Source organism: Fusarium oxysporum, chromosome 5 (assembly GCF_000149955.1).
Source record: "Fusarium oxysporum f. sp. lycopersici 4287 chromosome 5, whole genome shotgun sequence".
Classification (NCBI taxonomy): Eukaryota; Fungi; Ascomycota; class Sordariomycetes; order Hypocreales; family Nectriaceae; genus Fusarium; species Fusarium oxysporum.
In genome coordinates this window covers 2,668,993-2,686,809 of record NC_030990.1, presented here as the reverse complement: position 1 = coordinate 2,686,809, position 17,817 = coordinate 2,668,993, and the positions used below count along the sequence as shown (strand labels likewise).

The following is a 17,817-nucleotide window of genomic DNA, read 5'->3' as shown; positions in this document are numbered from 1 at the left end:
CGAGGGTTTATTCTTTATCGTTAGTCTCTACCTGTCATATTAACTCTGATTTCGGTTGTTTAACCTTGGCCTGGTCTCTGTACAGAGGATCATTGTACCACGTAAGTCAATGTTATTTTTGCAAAGCCAATGGGAGTTACACAGGTTTTGACTATACCTTCCAGCCCAGGTTAAATAAAATTCAATTTAGAGATTTCTGAATATATTATGTGTCATAGACGGTCCCAACAATGTTGCGTCTTTTGTTAATACCACATGTTTTGTTAGTAATAAAAGACATCCATTATGTGTTCAGCTTACAGTGAGCAGCTAATCGCTGATGGCTTTAGCTTACGGACAATCACGCTGATAAGATATAACCCTATCCAGTCGCTTTCCTTCACTGCCCAAATGGATGGCCAGCCAGCAGGTTGCGCATGAGAATTGATGATGTCCAGCTTCGAGGCGAGACGATCAAGTTGACGGTTCTGAATACCATCCGCTAACCTACTGAGGCCTCCATACTTCAGGGCATGCGAACGTTGATAGCACGCAAGGCATAGCAGCCTGTGAAATACCAACAACGCTCGTAAGCAGCCTCATAGGGCTGGGTGCATTGAGAGGCAACCTGCCCCCACCTTGGAAAGGATGGAAGCAATCAATTACGATGATACTCCTTCCTGCAGTTTTGTTCTGCTCAGCCACGAACCTAAGCGAAAACTCGACGATTGCTTCCAGGAATGGATATATCATGATCCACAAAGACTCAGCCTCACCTGCAATTACCGGTATTGCAGGTGCGGTTTCTTCCCTGTCAGCATCCATCAGATGGACCCGGCGATGCCTTCAGCCCAGGGATTGTAAATGCCTGAGCCACACTCCTTCACCTGCAACCAACCACAGCCATTCATGGTCGTGAGGGGAGGCAGGAAAACTTAGGACATTTATCCCAAGTGATAAAAAAAACTGATCTAAAAGTTTCCCTAAGTCTACACGAAATTTGCCTAAATATTTTTATCACTTAGGATAGAGGTCCCAAGTTTTCTTGCTCCCTCACGGATGGCAACCCGCTAGCGGACGGAGCTCTCTGCTCAGGTTCTGGCTGGGGTGGGCTGCTGACAGCCCCAGGGCCCCCAGGTCTGCCCCGTCAGTCGTCAGTGGAGGGTCCCGTAGCTAAGTTAGTAGGTAGGTGTCGCAAGCTAATTAACAAGGACCTCCTCCTCGTCCCGTCCGTCTTCGTCGCCTACTTTCTCTTCTTACATAACTCTCGTTATCCCAGAGGCTTCATCCTCTCAGACTTACTGTAACACTCTTTGGGTCTGAGACCGAATTGTCGCGCGGGTACGGATCATCCCGTCTTATCAGCAAAGACAGACTCGATCTTGTCTTCGTTTCCCCTCCAGCTTACCATCTCCAAAACCCAAACGGGTCGCTTTCTACCCCGCCAAAACTGCCGCCATGAGTTGTAAGTTGCGACTATTCACAGCCTCATTCCCCTCCCCGCTCTGGCGGTTCGGCCTTTGCGTCTGGTGTTGTACTTTCAAGAGCCCGTCCTGTTGCTTGATTCTCCTCCTACAAACCTTTGCTCCACCCTGAATTATATGCTGACCACGGTCGTCATGTGTAGTCGCCGGCATGTTGAACAGGCTTCATGGCCAACCCGAGAGCTACGATAAGAAGTGCGCCCGAAATCCCCTGACCTCGATCACAAATCCGATGATTCCTAACAAATGCTTTCTACTGTAGAGCTAAGTACAGGTTTGGTCGAACACTCGGAGCTGGAACATATGGAGTCGTCAGGGAGGCTGATGGCCCAACTGGCAAGGTTGCCGTCAAGATAATCCTCAAACGAAATGTGAAGGGAAACGAACAGATGGTCTATGACGAGCTCGAGATGCTCCAGAAACTCAAGCATCCTCACATTGTCAAGTTTGTTGACTGGTTCGAGTCGAGAGTAAGCTCATCCAACCCCAAATCTCCATCCCGATCCCCGCTCAGGTCAAGTTCTTGGAATCCTGGCCCAGTTCACTGCCCCTCCTCTCGGTTTCCCACATGTCATGTTGCTCACCTTTTCCGCGTCTTCAGGACAAGTTTTATATCGTGACACAGCTTGCTACCGGCGGTGAGCTCTTCGATCGCATTTGCGAGCAGGGCAAGTTCACTGAGAAGGATGCCGCTGAGACTATTAAGCAAATTCTACTTGCTGTCGATTTCCTTCACAAGAACAACATTGTTCACAGAGGTACAGTGCTTCAAACAGCACATCCCTGGACACCAACTAACCCAATTTTCAGATCTCAAGCCCGAGAACCTCCTTTACCTCAGCAAAGATCCCGATTCTGACCTTGTCTTGGCCGACTTCGGTATTGCCAAGATGCTCGACGGAAAGGGCGAGTCTCTCAAGACCATGGCTGGCTCTTTCGGTTATGCTGCCCCCGAGGTGATGCGCAAGGAAGGTCATGGAAAGCCTGTGGATATGTGGTCCATGGGTGTTATCACTTACACTTTGCTCTGTGGTTACTCGCCTTTCCGCAGTGAGAACCTCCAGGACCTTATCCGGGAGTGCACTGAGAACTCGGTTGTCTTCCACGAGCGATACTGGAAGGACGTCAGCAACGATGCAAAAGACTTCATCTTGCATCTGATCAACCCAGATGCTGATCAGCGTTGGACCAGCGAGGTAGAACATCACTGTCGTCACGAGCGGAAATGCTTGAGCTAACTTCGCGATACAGGAAGCTTTGGGTCATATCTGGCTCACCGGAAAGAACGCTACCGACTACAACTTGTTGCCCGAGATCAAGTCTTTCCGCGCCAGAAGCCGATTCAGGCGCATCATCGAGAAGATCAAGCTCCAAGCACGTATCGAGAAGCTCAAGGCTATGGAGGAGGACCCGGAGAACTCGGATCTTTCAGCTATCTTCTCCGAGGTCGCCAGAGCAAAGCTCGCCGACGACAAGGAGGAGAAAGAAGTTCTCCGTGTCACTCAAGAGGTCGAAAAGGATGCCAAGCGTCGAAGTTTCCAGGCTTAATAAATATATCGAGGATTCCAATCAATTGCAGACATGTTCACATATATTGGACAGCACCACGGTGGGCGACCTTAGTATAATGCCGAGATGAATGGCAACCTGAGTCCTCGCAAGATGCACGAAAGAAGGGCAATAGCACGGATGGGAAAGACGAGTCAGAATTGGTCGCAAAGGGTGATGCGACTCCTTGGGTTGAAAGCGTTGTTTTTTGGTTTCGGAAATATTCTTTGGGTCTAAAAAAAATGGGAATTGAATGCCTCCGTTAACCCAAGCGAATTCCATGTTTTTCACTCAGATCATAGTGCAGAGTAGATAAATGCTCTATATTCGGTAGCCTCCCAGTTGACCAACAATCTTGTGTGGTCTTCCCCTGACTTCTCTGTCCTAACAAACTAAAGATCCAGTCTTTGGTGTGCTAATACAAGTGACCATCATTATTCTATCCCGAACCACGCGTCAAGCGTATCCTTGGAACCAGTTGCATGATCTCTCCTCGTGATATCATTTACATCTCATAAGCATACATACATGATGAAAGGAGCATCCGTCCACTTTCATTCTCATAAACATTGGGTCGACAAAGGTAACCGATTGGCGACTGAAATGAGTAGAGTTTAGTCGTTCATGTCTGCCGAAGCACTCTCGCGAAGTTCGGCATACCGACGCGCGTCGAATCGCTTGCGTTCCCAGCCTTTTGCACGGAGTCGCTCTATCCGTGCCTGTAGCTCCGGTGAACGCGTCTTGTCAGCGTTCGGCGTAGCGGACACAGAAGTGACCATGTTCACAGTGGTAGGCGACGGGGGTGTGTCTTCATACGGGGGGGTAGTGTGCTGTTGGCCGAGCTCTGTCTCGATGAAGTTGAGGTGTCGAAAGACTTGGCGCTGCAGGCTCGTGAGGAGAGCACTGTAGCGGTGAACAGAGCGAGCATGGCGGAAGGGATCAAGCTCTGCGTCTGTAGAAGGGGAGACCTCGTTTTGTGCTGAGCGCGGAGTGAGGATTGACCGAGGCGCCTGAGTCAATGACCGCAGAGGTGCTAGCACAGCAGAAGAATCTCGCGCAGAAAGCTCTGGGGATATTGAACGAGCAGGTCCTAAAAAGCTGCCTAGGCCAAGCGTTGGTGAGTCCGGACGTTCGAGAAGCTCCACGGGCACATCGCTGAAAGTCACTCGCTTCTTCTTACGCTTGGAAGTGGGCACGCTTTGAATCGATGAGATAGATGATGCCGGAGATATACCGTGAGACGAAGTCCATGTTGACGATACGTGGGAGCTCACAGAGCTATCGGCAGAGTGGAGGCTTGGCAGTGTTGTAGTAGTGCCAGACGGTCTTCTCAGTAATGCTGGACCAACTGTTGAGTCTGCAGCATTGATGAGTGTTGAGGCACGTTGATAATGGTCACGAGCCTGGTTGAGGAGTGTGGTTCGTGCTGGGGCGGCCTGATGAAGTGCACGAGCAAGCATCTCTTGTGAGTTGGCTGCGTAAAAGTGAAGATATATGAGATATGCTGGCTCAACGATGCTCTGGTTCTCATTAGAACTGTTTTACCACCGTTAATGAAAGACAACTTACGAAATCTTTGAGATTGTCCAGGATTTCACTGCAGCGGGTTGCACAAGGACGATAACGGCGGTTGAGATATTCTCTCTTGACATCCGAAATCACCTTTGCCCACTCGGTGGAAGTGTAAGGCAGGACATGTAGAGTCTCTGACAGAGCCTGGGGAAGCCATTCTGGCGAGTTAGTCTCTGTGACTGAAGCACGACATGTCTCCATCCGTGGCGACATGGACAGTGATGATGTTCGTGAAGGCCAAGGCGACGAAGTGGCTGTATGAATTGGCTGAGGCAGCAAAGCAGCCATGGTGACAAGTGACAATCTTCAGTGTAGGTAGCCCGAAGGCTCGTGTCTGGGGTTATGGTCGTGGTCTAGAGGCAGAGTGGATGGAGGGCTGTTCTGGGGGCGTTACAATATAAGAGTCCGGACTGAGAGCGGCGGCGCGCGTGGCGTGGCCAAGGTTTGTGTGGCCAATATGCCAATATTTTGTTACCAAGACGGTGCCTTATCAGCTCAGCTCCTCGTGGTCAGTCTCATGAGTGTGTGCGAACTGGGGACCAAGTATGACAGAACACTAAAGGTTTTATGACGTGAAAGTGTCTTTGATGGTCTCCCCTGGCAGGAAGGGGCAAAGAGAGACAATTCTGAGTCGTCCCATAAATTGATTGGTAAGACAACGAAGGTATCGAAAAAGAAAAGAGAAAAAAAAATAGTTCCGTGAAACGAGGTGTAAGTGAGAGCCCAAGGTTGTGAGAGCTGCAAAGCGAATTCTTGACAACTCGTCGAGCTAGTAAAGACAAATATCAAGGCCTCTGAAGCAGATTGATGAGTTCCTTCACGTTGAAAAGACAAAAACAAGTCGAAAATATTGAAAATCGTGCGATGATGGTGGTTGCGGGTAGTTAAGAGATGGACTGGAATTCAAGATATCCGAAAGCGGTTGGTGTTGAGCATATAAACGCCACATCGATGAACCATCTAGCCAGTGCCAAAGTTGTCCAGGTGACAAGCACAAATCAAATATTATAGCGTCGATACTACTCCGTCGTCGGGAATACCGATCTCTGGGCAATGAAGATCATTGCTGGGCTGGGTCTCGTCCTTTGTGTCAGCGGCGCCGAGCTCTTCGCTGGTTGCCAGGCGGTTTCGAAATAGTTCTGAGAACGATGATGCCGTTGAGCCGTTTTTGGTCAGACACTACGAAAAATCGAGGTCCCAGCGGAGGGCAAATAGCATGGCATAAAAGAACAAAGGGTAGCAAAATCGGCTTAAAGTGGACAATGTGTGAGTTGGAAGTTGAGACGTGACGGCCAAGAGTGTCTGTCATACATCGGTCCTCGGGCCAACAGACACTAACACAGATATAAGCACAACTTGACATGGGCTCACATAACACACACGATCCGGGGATGACAGGTTCAACCTCAAGATCAACCCTCGCCCTTGTTTGAAGAGAAGGATTGATCTTCCTTCTTGAGACCCTGTTCAGCTACTCGTGTGTTGGGCCATGCCCTGACTGCACGGTTCGTGTCCGGTTGACATTGCACCACTCCTAGGGCCTTTCCATACTCTTACTTCCTACCCCTACTACTTAGTAATGAGGAAACCTTAACAAGAAGAGCAGAGTGGTTCCACGATCTTGTGGGAACCAATTAAGCCAAACTGGGGATAGAGGTGTCGCGCCGTCCTCACTCTTGCTTCGCTCTTTTCTCCTTCCCTCCCTAGTAGTCGTACTTGGGCTGATAGGCTGGCCAAGAAAAGAAACCTACCTATCTTCAAGGAAGCACCATACTCCTCTACAGTCGGGACAGGTGGAAAAAAAGATGCAAAGAGGGGGGGAGATGAATGAAACATTATCACACAACACAGAGCAAAAGCACACGCAGTCGAACTGCACTTGCAGTCACTCGATTCGGCTTTGTCGGCCTTGTGGCGTGAACGACAAACGCCAGTGTCTCGGTTCCAGAAGGTCGGGATCCTGAGGCCGTCTAAATAGGCACCAGAACCAAACTTCAGAGTTCCCCTTCTGATGCAGGGGTGGTCATCAGGTGGCAGCAGAAACTTAAGCTCCCTCCCGACTTGATTGACGCTGGTTGCGACTGCAGGTTCGCCTGATGCAATGGTCACTGGCGGATGCGGCTATTGATCCGCCACGTACTAGATGCGTGCGACCCGGTACCTGCGTCTCTGGTTGAATAAGGCTCTCTAGGCTTGTGCCGTTATGGTAGTCTCTCCAGTCCTGTGTTTGTCTTTGTTTCAACTTCGGGGTCGCCATCCAAGCCTCTCTGCTCGAGAACGTCGGCTGGAGCCGTAAGCGGGGAGGGATTGGTCGCGGCCTGACTTCCAATTCATTCCGTAAATGGGGGGTTATCTCTTTGCTCACAAGACGTGCGCAGTCTCCATTGTTGCCCGTTCGTGGTAACGTTCTCAAAAGCCCCAGCGTTGGAGGCTGGATGCTTTTCACCAGACAGCAGGACCTTAGAGCACCGCCGTGTTGATCGAAAGCACATGGTTGTCATAGTGTTTTGTTGTAGAGAGGAGCAAACGTGGCTGCGCTAGGCAAAGGCGAAACAGAAAAACAGGCGACTACGATTGGCTTCACGGAACAACGTGTTTCCTCAACTTTGTTACCCATGATTGACAATAAGTGAAATCATCCATTCATGTGAACAGTGACTTCGTGCGATGATCGTCCTCTCTATTAAGACTTAACGCCACGGCCATCGTTTTAACTGTTTTATTGAGGTTCGTCACAAAGAACTTATGCTGTCGGATTACTGGGAGCTGGCTCTTCCGTTCCTGGAGTCGCTTCGACTGCTGCTGGTGTGGTTTCAGGCTTGGCATCCTCAACCTTTTTCTCCGCATCCTTTACCTCATCGCCCTTGATACCATGGACAACCCTCAGGCCCTCGGCTTGCCTGGTCATCTCGTCAAGCTCCCGCTTGCGTTGAAGCCGAACCTTGATCTCCTTAGCCATGTCGGACATACTGACAAGAATACCCTCCTTCTCGGGATGACCTTCTTGGAGTCCCATCTCCTTAATCTTGACCTTCCCTGACTTGACTTCATCTTCGCCGAGGAAGATAGCAAATGGCACACCGTTCGCCTCGGCGGCCTTGAATTGTGCCGGCAGCTTAGGCTTGACTTTGTAAAGGAACTCTGCCTGTGATAGCACAGTTAGCCTTCTGTTCCGTGGAATAGTAAGATTCGTGGGAAAATGCTCAACCAACCTTGATTCCAGACTCCCACAGCTTGGCACACACTGACATGCGTTCTTTCAAATATCCCTGTCCAAAGGCCATGACATAAACATCGACATCATTGTTACGGACAGCAGCATTCTTCTCAGCGGCCATCTTGGCCTTGGTGATAGAGAAGATCCTGTCAACGCCAAAGGAGATACCGACACAGGGGATTTGGCTCTTGCCAGAGAACATGCCAACAAGGTTGTCGTACCGGCCACCGGCAGCCACACTTCCTACGCCGACTGTGGGGTCATCGGAACGGTCGTCATCCTCAGAACCCTTCTTGCCCTTCTTCTTGGAAGGCTTAGACTCAGCATTCTCCTGCCCAGGTGTGACCTCAGGAGCAGAGCCTTGGGTGACAACCTCGTAGATAAGTCCGGTGTAATAATCGAGGCCTCGAGCCAAGCTGAGGTCGAAAGAAACTCGATCCAGGCAGCCGAAGGCCTCTAGGTACTCGAACAGCAGAGCAAGATCTTCCATTCCCTTCTTCATGGATTCGTTCGCGGCCAAGCTCTCTGTGCTCTGAAGCTTCTGCAGTAGATCCTGCTTGCCCTTGAGAACAACCCACTCTCCGATTCGGTCAGCGACCTCACCATCAAGTCCCTTTTCCTCGGTCATCTCCTTTCGCACATCAGCCCAAGGCAGCTTGTCGAGCTTGTCGACGGCCGAGGAAATGGTGCGGATCTTGTCTTCAGGCACTCCACAGACTTGGAAAATACCGTCAAGAATCTTTCGGTGATTCAGCTTGATCGTGTATCCACCGTTCCAACCAAGTCCCTCAAAGACTTCTGTAATAATGCGGATGACTTCGGCGTCGGGCAGCATGGGGTCGTAGGTGCCGGCAATATCGAAATCGCACTGGTAGAATTCTCGCATGCGACCTTTGGTCATGGCAGGTTGGTCTCGGCGGTAGACCTTGGCGATGTGATATCTCTTGATGTTTTGAATTTGCTTGTTCATGGCGAGGAAGCGGGCAAAGGGGACTGTCAAGTCATATCGCAGAGAGCAGATCTCACCACCTTGATCAGCAAGGTCGTAGATGAGCTTGCTGTCCTCTCCATATTTTCCAGCGAGAATCTCTCGGAGCTCAAAGACGGGGGTATCGATCGTGACTCCTCCGTGGCGCTTGAAGACTTGGGTGATGGTGTTGAAGATGTGGTCACGGATAACCATATCCTTTCCCTCCCCTTGGCTGGTGTTAAGGAATGCCCTCCGTAGTACGATTGATTCGATCACTTACAGTCCTTTGTACCCTTGGGGGTCTTGAGCTCGAATTTATTCTTGGGCGCCATTTCGAGTGATGTGGGAGACTCTAGAGTGGTGGTGGGGTTTGAAGGGGAAGAGGAAGAAGAAGCGTAGCGGGGCAGGGAAAAGACTGTGATGGAGGGGTCAAGGCTGAGGAACTTTGAATGACGATACCTCCGAGTAAGAGCAAGGCAGGAAGGCGGACACCGACAGGCAGGTGTGGACGACAGTGGTCTTGCCGTAATGCGGCTCAGGGAAAGGGATTTGATTGGGGCTGATTTTGGCCTCATCTCCTTATCATTTGATGCGAGGACGCGACGCCCTCAGAGGAAATTGAAGCTTTGGAATTCACCACAAAAATGGAGGCCGATGCTCATCATGCGAGCGGCGGGACGGGGATATGCGTCACACTTTGGGTACAGTCCAGCAAGCAAGTCAATCGAGCATAAAACCTTTCCAGTGGGAGAAGCAATTGACTGGCCTGGCCCAGAGTTGGTGGGGCATGCCTTACTGATTGTGGCCCAGTTCTGGGGAGCCAACGCTGCACTAATTGGCTTTGATTAATTATTAGATAGGTACTGTAAATTAGGTAGTAAGAAAAAATATATGGCTCCGTAGTGTAAGAAAGTTTGGGGAGAAGAGGAAGGATATTGTATGTTTATCCATCTGGGGAAAAGGCTATAAGTATTGTATCGATGCAAGCTCAGGGTTTGTTATGTAGAGCACTGAATTCAGGCCGAAGATAGAACTATAGGGTAAATATTTATACTCTAATTTATAATTTAGACATAGATGTCACAGCGATCCAGAACTCGGGGGTTCACGAGAGAGGTTTAAATATATCGAAGTACTTATAGAAGTTGACGAGGCTTGTGCACTTGCGGATGATCGTAGTGGGAAATCAAGCTACGCCGTTTAAGTCTTCACCTAAAAAGCCACCTGGTATTATCAACATAGTTGCTCATTACAGTAAGGACTAATAGATGTTTACACAAGAAACTATCATAAGAGCTAGTTAATATATATGTTGCTATTGTCGTTTTGTGAGATGCTTGTGTTATAGGGTAGCCATCTATCTTCCCCTCTGTAGTTGAGAAGATACTATAGTGAGTGAACTTTAGATATGTTTGGGGAAGTTAAATGCAGTTTCTCTGAAACTTATTATGTTCGAAGAAGTGATGCTCCCATTCAGACTTGTCCAATGCGACAATCTGGCACCCACAATAATTAGGAAATGGGACATCAGCCTCATCCGAAGCCTTCTGAGATTACGGGACGCTCACTTACGCGTCAGATTTAAAGCCATCCTTCCATGGACCCCATGCCCAAAATGGTACGCGAGTGGAGGAGAAGAACGCTGCGACGGGATATCTGGCATGCACACCACCAACTCACATTGGATCGGAATCTTGATTCGATCCGAACCCGAAGAGCTTACCCGAAGCGTGGATGGAAATTAGGAACCGGTATCATATCAAGCTGGCGCTATTGGCTGACCTAAGGAGTAGGACAGGTCAGTTCACCAAGTCCATGACGGGCATCCAGGCAGACAGACGACTTGTACAGACTCGTGGTTATTGTCTAATCTCATGATTAGAGTTGATAGGGGAGGTAGTTCATTATAAGCGGTTAACCAAGCTTATTTGGGATGGTTTCTTGTGTAATTAGTTCCATATCATGCAACTCCCTATCCGCGTACTCGGTCCCTCTTCACAGGCCCTGAGTCAAAACATGGTCTGTGGTGACCAAGCCATTAGCATGCTGACAGACAAGGATTAGTTGATGAAAAGTGTTCAAAAGATCGAGTCCAGTCTCAAACATAGATCTGACTGAATACACTTGTTTTTCCTGCGCCGTTGATCACCACAGGCACCTTCATCGACCACCGTCAATTTAAGGCCCTTGTCACGTCAAGAATCACCAGTTTCTAATGCCTGCTGGTCTCGTATCTCGTATCAACGACTTCCCAATACGGTAATATACTAAACAAGTCTGGACTGTACTGTCTTCCTATGAAGTGCATCAGTTGATGTCTGCCTATATCAGCCAACCATCGATTCCTCTTCTCCTTTACTCAGATCACTCTTTTAGCTGATGCGCGACTTTACGAGCCCCCGGTTTCCATGATTGTCCTCATTTGAAATATTGAACCTGCTGTTCAAGACTCCTTACGTGAAGGTGTCTAAGTTTCGTCGCCATCATGACTGTTGATCATCATGACAAAATCGAGAAGCCTGCCAACTCTCCTTCCCCAGAGCCTCAAGGCCCATTAACAAAAGATGAAACAGAAGACGAATTACAAGCCAAGGCAAAGGTCCGACCTGAGCGGACAGCAAATTTCAAAGATTACTTGGTGAGTAACCCTCTGAGGGCGCAATGCATTAATGACACTCTTAACATAACTTGTAGCGGATATTCTCCTATGCAACAAAATGGGATTTCTTTGCGTATGCTGCCGGCTTTTTTGCAAGCATTGGAGCAGGGATTGTAAGCTGTTCCAAACCTCGGTATCAAGACAAGATCAGTAGTTAACGCGTCTTTTAGACGCTGCCATTAATGAATGTAGTTTTTGGTAAGCCTATTCATAACTCACAACTCTGAATATGTTCCTGACGACATCACTAGGACAATTTGTTGGCAACTTTACAGAATACTTTATGCCAGGCAGCACAACATCGCGAAGTGAATTCAACAAAAGCATCGATAAGTTGGCGTTGTATATGTTCGCCCTGTTTCTGGGTCGTTTCGTGCTCAACTCTATCAACAAGGTATGATCAACTGTTTACCCAAACCCGTTCTGATCTGACCACCTCTAGTTCGTTTTCCGCATGATAGGCATCAGGCTGTCATCCGCCATCAGACTTCACTACCTACAAAAACTATTCGGCCAATCTATCCATGTCCTCGACTCAATGCCTCCAGGCTATGCCACAGGCACTATCACTTCTACAGCCAATGTCCTGCAGCTAGGCATATCAGAAAAACTTGGTACCTTTGTTGAATACAACTCAACCATTGTAGCTGCGATTATTGTAGCATTCGTCAAGAACTGGTCCCTGACTCTTGTCACATCTTCAATCATCCTATACCTTTTCCTTGTCTTGGGCACATTTCTGCCCATGATACTCAAGGTCAATGCGCTCATCACAAAGGTTGCAGTGCCCTTGCCTTCAAAAACCTCAACTGCTGACCAAGAATTAGGCAGAGGGCAGAGCTGGTGCGGTTGCCAGCGAAGCTTTGGCGAGCGTCAGAATGGTGGCCGCGTGTGGTGCAGAATCACGCATTTCCAGGCGATACGCCCAGTTCGCCGAGGAAACCCGCCAACATGGTAAACTTCTCTCTCCCCTTGTCGGCGGACAACTTGGTTTGATAGTGAGTAACCTGGATGGTGGCTGAACTTGAAGCTGCTGACATGCGTAGTTTTTCGGGTTATATGCTGGTTTCGCCCTTTGTTTTTGGTTTGGCGCAAAGTCCTATTCTGAGGGAAGATTGGACAACGTGGGAGATGTCCTTGTGTGAGTCCGTCCATATGCCAAACGATCCTGTGCTGATAGCCTCAGCGTATTGCTCTCTGTTATGATTGTCGTACTTTCCCTCGAACGAACATCTACGCCGTTACTGGCCGTTGGAAAAGCCACTGTGGCAGCCTGCGAATTTTTTGTTGTTATCGACGCTCCGCAGCCTGCCAAAGGTACTCTCAAGGAGCCCGAAGTCTCTTCGACACAGGATATCATTTTCGAGGATGTTACCTTCGCTTACCCTAGCCGGCCTCATGTCAAGGTGCTAGATGGCCTGGACTTGCGTATAGAGGCTGGAAAAATCAATGCGATCGTCGGCCCGTCCGGGGGAGGCAAATCGACCATTGTTGGACTCATCCAGAGATGGTATACCTTACAGGATCAACACGTTCTTGCCAAGGTCATTGAGAAAGAGAAAAAAGGGGGTCGTAAGAACAAGAAAGATGAGAGTGATGAGGATGTCGACGCCGAAAACGTGGTTGATAATGAGCCTGAAGAATCAGGACCTCCTATCGAAGTCCACGGGCGAATCTTGACAGCAGGCCAATTGTTGGACGACATCGATTTGAAGTGGTGGAGGTCCCAGATAGGTCTTGTCTCGCAGGAGCCATTCTTGTTTAACGATACGATTTATAAGAATGTTGCCTATGGTCTGATCGGAAGTCCATGGGAAAATGAGACCGAGGACAAGAAGAGAGAACTGGTTAGGGAGGCGTGTCGAGAATCTTTCGCCGATGAGTTCATTGATCGACTGCCAGATGTAAGTTGTGGCCAAACCTTGGCGAAAACCCATTCAAGGCTAATATATGCAAAGGGGTTGGACACGCTCGTTGGTGATAGTGGTGCCAAACTCTCCGGTGGACAGAGACAGAGGCTGGCTATTGCACGATCTATCGTGCGAAAACCAAGAATACTTATACTGGATGAGGCCACTAGTGCTATTGATGTTCGTGGCGAAAGGATTGTTCAAGCGGCCCTTGACAGAGCTGCTAAAGACCGAACCACTATCACAATAGCCCATCGACTGTCGACCATCAAGAAAGCAGATCGTATCATCGTATTGAAGAAGGGCAAAGTCGCTGAATCAGGTACACATGACAATCTCATGACGATCGAGGGCGGAGTCTACTCAGGGCTTGTACATGCACAATCCCTATCGCTTGGAGAACCCACAGATGCAGGAGATGAGTCGGTTGAAACTGAGGACAAGCCTACCCTGGCCAACGTCACGAGTATTGCAGCTTCCGAGATTGACACGTCCACGGAGGCCTCTAAAGACAAGGCACGGAACTTCTTTACAAGCTTTGGTCGACTGTTCTACGAGTCAAAGAATGTCTGGCCAGCGTTTTTTCTGACTCTATTTGCCGGTGCCTGTGTGGGAGCTGGAGTACCATTACAGGCATGGATCTTTGGGAAAATTATTGTTTCTTTCAACGACATAGGGACTGACTCGGACCTATCCGGGAGCAACTTCTGGTCACTCATGTTCGTCGTCCTGGCTTCAGGAATCGGAATCAGCTACTTTGTAGTTGTCTTCGTAGCCACTCGGATGTCATCCACGATACGCGTAAAATACCAGAAGCAGTATTTTGATGCGGTAATGTTTCAGAAAACATCCTTTTTTGACCATGAAGACCACTCTCATGGAACGATAACGTCCCGACTTGGCCAGGACCCCAAGCAACTTGAAGAATTGATGGGACTGAACATGGCTAGTGTCTTTGTCGCTCTCTTCAATGTGGTTGGAGCAATATCCATTGCGTTCGCGTTCGCATGGAAACTAGCTCTCGTCTCATGCTGTGTCGTGTTGCCCATAATGATCGTTTCGGCGTACTGGCGCTTCAAATACGAGCTGGCATTCGAGAAGATGAACAATGATGTCTTTGCAGAGAGCTCAAAGTTTGCATCCGAGTCAATAGGAGCATTTAGAACGGTCACTTCGCTGACACTAGAAGATTCGATTTGCCTCCGATATCAGAACTTACTCAACGAACACGTTGTATCAGCATACAGAAAAGCTAGGTGGGTGAGCATACTCTTTGGTTTCTCTGATAGTGCCAGTATGGCATGTCAAGCTCTGAACTTCTGGTGGGGAGGTCGTCTTTTATCAAGACATGAAATTGGTCTAGTTGCTTTTTTCGTCTGTTTCAGTAAGTGAACTTTATGACGTTCTGTATCGAGTAGTGCAGATAGAGACCCAAACGCTTCTGACCCTTACTTACATCTCACAGTGGCGATTACAAATGGAAGCGAGGCAGCCGGGCAAGCCCTTGGCTTTGGACCAAACAGTGCGATGGCTTCTGCAGCTGCGAATCGTATTCTAAACATGAGAGAGAGCAAACCGCGAGACAAGGTCTCTACCTCACAGGAGATCCCAGACACAGATGGTGGAATGTCGATTGAGCTGGAAAACATCGCCTTCAAATACCCGACTAGGAGCACACCCGTATTCAAAGGGTTGAGCCTGAAGATTGAGAAGGGACAGTTTGCTGGCCTCGTAGGCGCCTCAGGCTCAGGAAAGTCATCGATCATTTCATTGTTGGAAAGGTAAGTCGCTTCGACATGCTATTACATTGTACCGTGGCTGAAGAAACAGATTTTACGACTTGGATAAGGGCCGAATCCTTCTGAATGGCAAGGATGCTACCGATATCAACTTGTACGAATACCGAAAGTACTTTTCTCTCGTGGCCCAAGAAGCCACCCTCTTCCAGGGCACCATCAGGGAGAATATCTTACTTGGAGTCGATCCCCTAGCAATCACCGATGAGCAACTACACCAAGCGTGCCGTGATGCCTCGATCCACGATTTTATCGTCTCATTGCCGGAGGGCTACAATACAAATATTGGATCACGTGGTGTATCACTTTCAGGTGGTCAGAAGCAGCGCGTGGCGATTGCTCGCGCTCTGATTCGCGACCCAAAAGTCCTACTTCTCGACGAAGCTACGAGCTCCCTTGATTCGGAAAGCGAAAAGCTAGTCCAGTCGGCATTCGAAAGAGCCAGTGAAGGACGCACGATGCTCGTGGTAGCACATCGACTGGCCACAGTGCAGAATGCTGATGTTATCTTTGTATTGGGAGATGGTCAGCTGCTGGAACATGGAAACCATGCAGAGTTATTGAAGAGGCGGGGCGTCTACTGGAATATGGTGAGTATCCTTGCTCGGTGACTGAGATGGCCGGAGTGTGCTGATTGAATGTAGTGCCAAAGTCAAGCCTTAGATCGTTAATAACGGGTTGTATTTGGCAATGACCGCGCAGTTGAGGACATTGGTACTCGCCAACCATCAACGGATATATGGAAGCGAGTACAAAATCAAACATGTAAATCGCTCTCTACTCTATATTCTATCCCGGAAAAACAAAGGGCATGAATATAACAAACTCCTGATAACCCGACACCCTGTTCTCGCTCTTTGTAAATGTCTGGAGCCCCGTCGTAGAAGAGATCAAGCAGTGATACGACAAAACATGACTATCATCACATCTTAGTAGTATTGAACATGTCGTCAATCTCACTAAGGATATCTCCCGCATGCGTCATAACAAAATCATGGCTCCCTGGAAGAATTCGCCAGCGGACATGGTGCTCACCACCAACGAGAGATAGTGCATCCCGACGATAGGAGTCCGGATCAATAATCTCGTCAGATCTAGCTAGTAAAATAGCTGTAGTGCCAGGAGCACGCTTGGACAACTTGGCCCAGGCGTCATGCTGATCGGTCAGGGGTGCAAAGCGAATGCTCGACATGAACGCGGGGACGAAACCATTGTGATGCGTGACCATCCAGCGCACATACTCCATAACACGTTGCTCCAACGGCGTAACGGCCTCACCGGATGCTGGAACCACTTCTGCCTCGGCAACATTGAGTGGCGGCGTAGTGACAGCCTCGATGGGCGTCTTGGGAGGTGGCTTGGCTGAAGCGGCGATAGGCTTTTGAAGACGACTGCGTGTAGCAACGGCCAGAATGCGCTCCGGGACAAGGCCAGAGACGAAGAGGAATCGAGAGACGCGGCCAAAGGAGGCGGCGCGGATTAGACCTGCAGGTGCAAGGAGCACAAGGTCGCGCACGAGGTTGGGAAACACATTGGCAAAGTGAACTGCGATGCCACCGCCGAGAGAATAGCCTACAAGGCGGAAGGCGTTTGTACCGGTCCATGCAAGAGGGCTGGAAGCCAAGACGAGAAGCATTTGGGAGACGTAGAGACGGGCATCGTGTGGAATATCTGCGACACCATCGGAGAAACCACGTCCAAAGAGATCCTCGAGAGATATTAGTCAAGCTGGAGAGCCCGAGTAGGTAGTAAGAAGCTTACAAAGAGCATCACACGATAGCCCCGTTTGGCGAGCCCAAGAGCTATAGGCCCAAGAGTGATGCAGGGTGTGCTGATGCCGTGCACAAAGAAGACCTTTTCACCGTCCTCAGGGCCAAACTCGTAAACACGAATGCTTCCGTACTATGTCCGTGGTCAACATAGTTCTGGGTATTAGGCCGTGAGATAGTGGCTTACTGGGGTTTCGACATCTCGTGCGCCAGGAAACTGATCAGGTTGATAAACAAGATTCTTCAACTTATCAGCATTGGCATTGTCGTACACGCCCGTCTTGAGCGGATTGCGAATGGTTTTCGGGCGCACAGGGTAGAGAAGTGCGCGGGCGATAGCGAGAAAGGCAACAGTTGAGAGAACAGTCGTTGTGATCACGAGGACCGTTGATGTATCTTGAGCTAACATATTTGTAGAATACTAGATGGTGAGAAGAGCAAAGAGTAAGGTAGAAAGCAAGAGTAGAAGCTGATGGGCTGGCTGGTGAAGGGAAAGGGTGAACACTTGTTCAGCCACTTTGTTAGATTGGTTGATTATGTGTAGCACGTCTGAGTCAACGATGCAGCCACAGCGATAAAGCGGAAATGCCCAGCATGTGATAGCTCCTTTCACCTTTTTGAAAAAAGCCGTGATCGACAGGGACAAGGAATAAAATAAAAGATGAAAAAAGGGTTCCAGCTTTGCAGGTTTGAGGGATAACGTCACCACATGGGCTTTTGAGCTGAGAGCTTGTCTACGTATCAAGTTAGCCCCCGGCCGGCTGAGCCGGAGGTTAAAAATATCCACCTGAAGTACCGATATATACCCCAGAGCATGTCATACCCTCTATTATCATATTTACTATGGGATGAATCTATCTCATTGGATAATAATAAAGCCTGGTATTTTTATCCATAGAAGTTAACATAAGTA

At 49.0% G+C, this 17,817-nt stretch overlaps 5 protein-coding genes across 18 annotated transcripts; 2 read left to right on the top strand and 3 right to left on the bottom strand.

Annotated features, from left to right (window-relative positions):
* The first annotated feature begins 919 nt into the window (after window positions 1-919).
* Window positions 920-6,201, top strand: FOXG_01946 (CAMK/CAMK1/CAMK1-CMK protein kinase). 10 transcript variants are annotated; one of them, XM_018379077.1, is made up of 6 exons: window positions 920-1,444; window positions 1,607-1,658; window positions 1,726-1,933; window positions 2,065-2,221; window positions 2,274-2,659; window positions 2,715-6,201. In XM_018379077.1, exons 1-6 carry the CDS (start codon window positions 1,438-1,440, stop codon window positions 3,009-3,011), a joined length of 1,107 nt encoding a protein of 368 aa, XP_018235089.1. In that variant the 5' UTR covers window positions 920-1,437; the 3' UTR covers window positions 3,012-6,201. The 10 variants fall into 10 exon arrangements, with proteins under 10 accessions (XP_018235089.1, XP_018235094.1, XP_018235093.1 ...); XM_018379082.1 differs by having other exon boundaries at window positions 2,274-6,201; XM_018379081.1 differs by having other exon boundaries at window positions 1,726-2,221.
* On the bottom strand, window positions 2,661-6,201 carry FOXG_01945 (uncharacterized protein). Its single transcript, XM_018379076.1, has 2 exons — window positions 4,581-6,201; window positions 2,661-4,531 (listed from the first exon to the last, which is right to left on the bottom strand). Exons 1-2 carry the CDS (start codon window positions 4,869-4,871, stop codon window positions 3,626-3,628), a joined length of 1,197 nt encoding a protein of 398 aa, XP_018235088.1. The 5' UTR covers window positions 4,872-6,201; the 3' UTR covers window positions 2,661-3,625.
* A 957-nt stretch (window positions 6,202-7,158) lies between these two features.
* FOXG_01944 (histidyl-tRNA synthetase) lies at window positions 7,159-9,513 on the bottom strand. 3 transcript variants are annotated; one of them, XM_018379073.1, is made up of 3 exons: window positions 9,051-9,513; window positions 7,796-8,997; window positions 7,159-7,728 (listed from the first exon to the last, which is right to left on the bottom strand). In XM_018379073.1, the coding sequence occupies exons 1-3, from the start codon at window positions 9,343-9,345 to the stop codon at window positions 7,327-7,329; spliced, it is 1,899 nt and encodes a 632-aa protein (XP_018235085.1). In that variant the 5' UTR covers window positions 9,346-9,513; the 3' UTR covers window positions 7,159-7,326. The 3 variants fall into 3 exon arrangements, with proteins under 3 accessions (XP_018235085.1, XP_018235086.1, XP_018235087.1); XM_018379074.1 differs by having other exon boundaries at window positions 7,796-9,513; XM_018379075.1 differs by having other exon boundaries at window positions 7,159-8,997.
* A 1,181-nt stretch (window positions 9,514-10,694) lies between these two features.
* FOXG_01943 (uncharacterized protein) lies at window positions 10,695-17,017 on the top strand. 3 transcript variants are annotated; one of them, XM_018379071.1, is made up of 13 exons: window positions 11,000-11,045; window positions 11,102-11,408; window positions 11,465-11,542; window positions 11,600-11,627; window positions 11,681-11,823; window positions 11,872-12,207; window positions 12,257-12,427; window positions 12,476-12,570; window positions 12,616-13,333; window positions 13,388-14,723; window positions 14,805-15,120; window positions 15,170-15,725; window positions 15,780-17,017. In XM_018379071.1, exons 2-13 carry the CDS (start codon window positions 11,256-11,258, stop codon window positions 15,804-15,806), a joined length of 3,957 nt encoding a protein of 1,318 aa, XP_018235083.1. In that variant the 5' UTR covers window positions 11,000-11,045; window positions 11,102-11,255; the 3' UTR covers window positions 15,807-17,017. The 3 variants fall into 3 exon arrangements, with proteins under 3 accessions (XP_018235082.1, XP_018235084.1, XP_018235083.1); XM_018379070.1 differs by having other exon boundaries at window positions 10,695-11,408; XM_018379072.1 differs by having other exon boundaries at window positions 10,799-11,408; window positions 13,388-15,120; window positions 15,780-16,737.
* On the bottom strand, window positions 15,085-17,646 carry FOXG_01942 (uncharacterized protein). Its single transcript, XM_018379069.1, has 3 exons — window positions 17,092-17,646; window positions 16,897-17,037; window positions 15,085-16,843 (listed from the first exon to the last, which is right to left on the bottom strand). The coding sequence occupies exons 1-3, from the start codon at window positions 17,311-17,313 to the stop codon at window positions 16,058-16,060; spliced, it is 1,149 nt and encodes a 382-aa protein (XP_018235081.1). The 5' UTR covers window positions 17,314-17,646; the 3' UTR covers window positions 15,085-16,057.
* Between the last annotated feature and the right edge of the window lie 171 nt (window positions 17,647-17,817).

Coding starts and splice junctions, on each gene's coding strand:
- FOXG_01945 (XM_018379076.1), bottom strand. CDS start 4,871: ATGGCTGCTTTGCTGCCTCAGCCAATTCATACAGCCACTTCGTCGCCT. Junction 4,532..4,580: donor TGGACAATCTCAAAGATTTC/GTAAGTTGTCTT, acceptor AATGAGAACCAG/AGCATCGTTGAGCCAGCATA.
- FOXG_01942 (XM_018379069.1), bottom strand. CDS start 17,313: ATGTTAGCTCAAGATACATCAACGGTCCTCGTGATCACAACGACTGTT. Junction 17,038..17,091: donor CACGAGATGTCGAAACCCCA/GTAAGCCACTAT, acceptor CCACGGACATAG/TACGGAAGCATTCGTGTTTA. Junction 16,844..16,896: donor GCTATCGTGTGATGCTCTTT/GTAAGCTTCTTA, acceptor ATATCTCTCGAG/GATCTCTTTGGACGTGGTTT.
- FOXG_01943 (XM_018379070.1), top strand. CDS start 11,256: ATGACTGTTGATCATCATGACAAAATCGAGAAGCCTGCCAACTCTCCT. Junction 13,334..13,387: donor TCATTGATCGACTGCCAGAT/GTAAGTTGTGGC, acceptor ATATATGCAAAG/GGGTTGGACACGCTCGTTGG. Junction 15,726..15,779: donor GGGGCGTCTACTGGAATATG/GTGAGTATCCTT, acceptor GATTGAATGTAG/TGCCAAAGTCAAGCCTTAGA.
- FOXG_01944 (XM_018379073.1), bottom strand. CDS start 9,345: ATGAGGCCAAAATCAGCCCCAATCAAATCCCTTTCCCTGAGCCGCATT. Junction 8,998..9,050: donor CCCCAAGGGTACAAAGGACT/GTAAGTGATCGA, acceptor ACACCAGCCAAG/GGGAGGGAAAGGATATGGTT. Junction 7,729..7,795: donor TGTGGGAGTCTGGAATCAAG/GTTGGTTGAGCA, acceptor GTGCTATCACAG/GCAGAGTTCCTTTACAAAGT.
- FOXG_01946 (XM_018379077.1), top strand. Junction 1,934..2,064: donor TTGACTGGTTCGAGTCGAGA/GTAAGCTCATCC, acceptor CCGCGTCTTCAG/GACAAGTTTTATATCGTGAC. Junction 2,222..2,273: donor GAACAACATTGTTCACAGAG/GTACAGTGCTTC, acceptor CCCAATTTTCAG/ATCTCAAGCCCGAGAACCTC.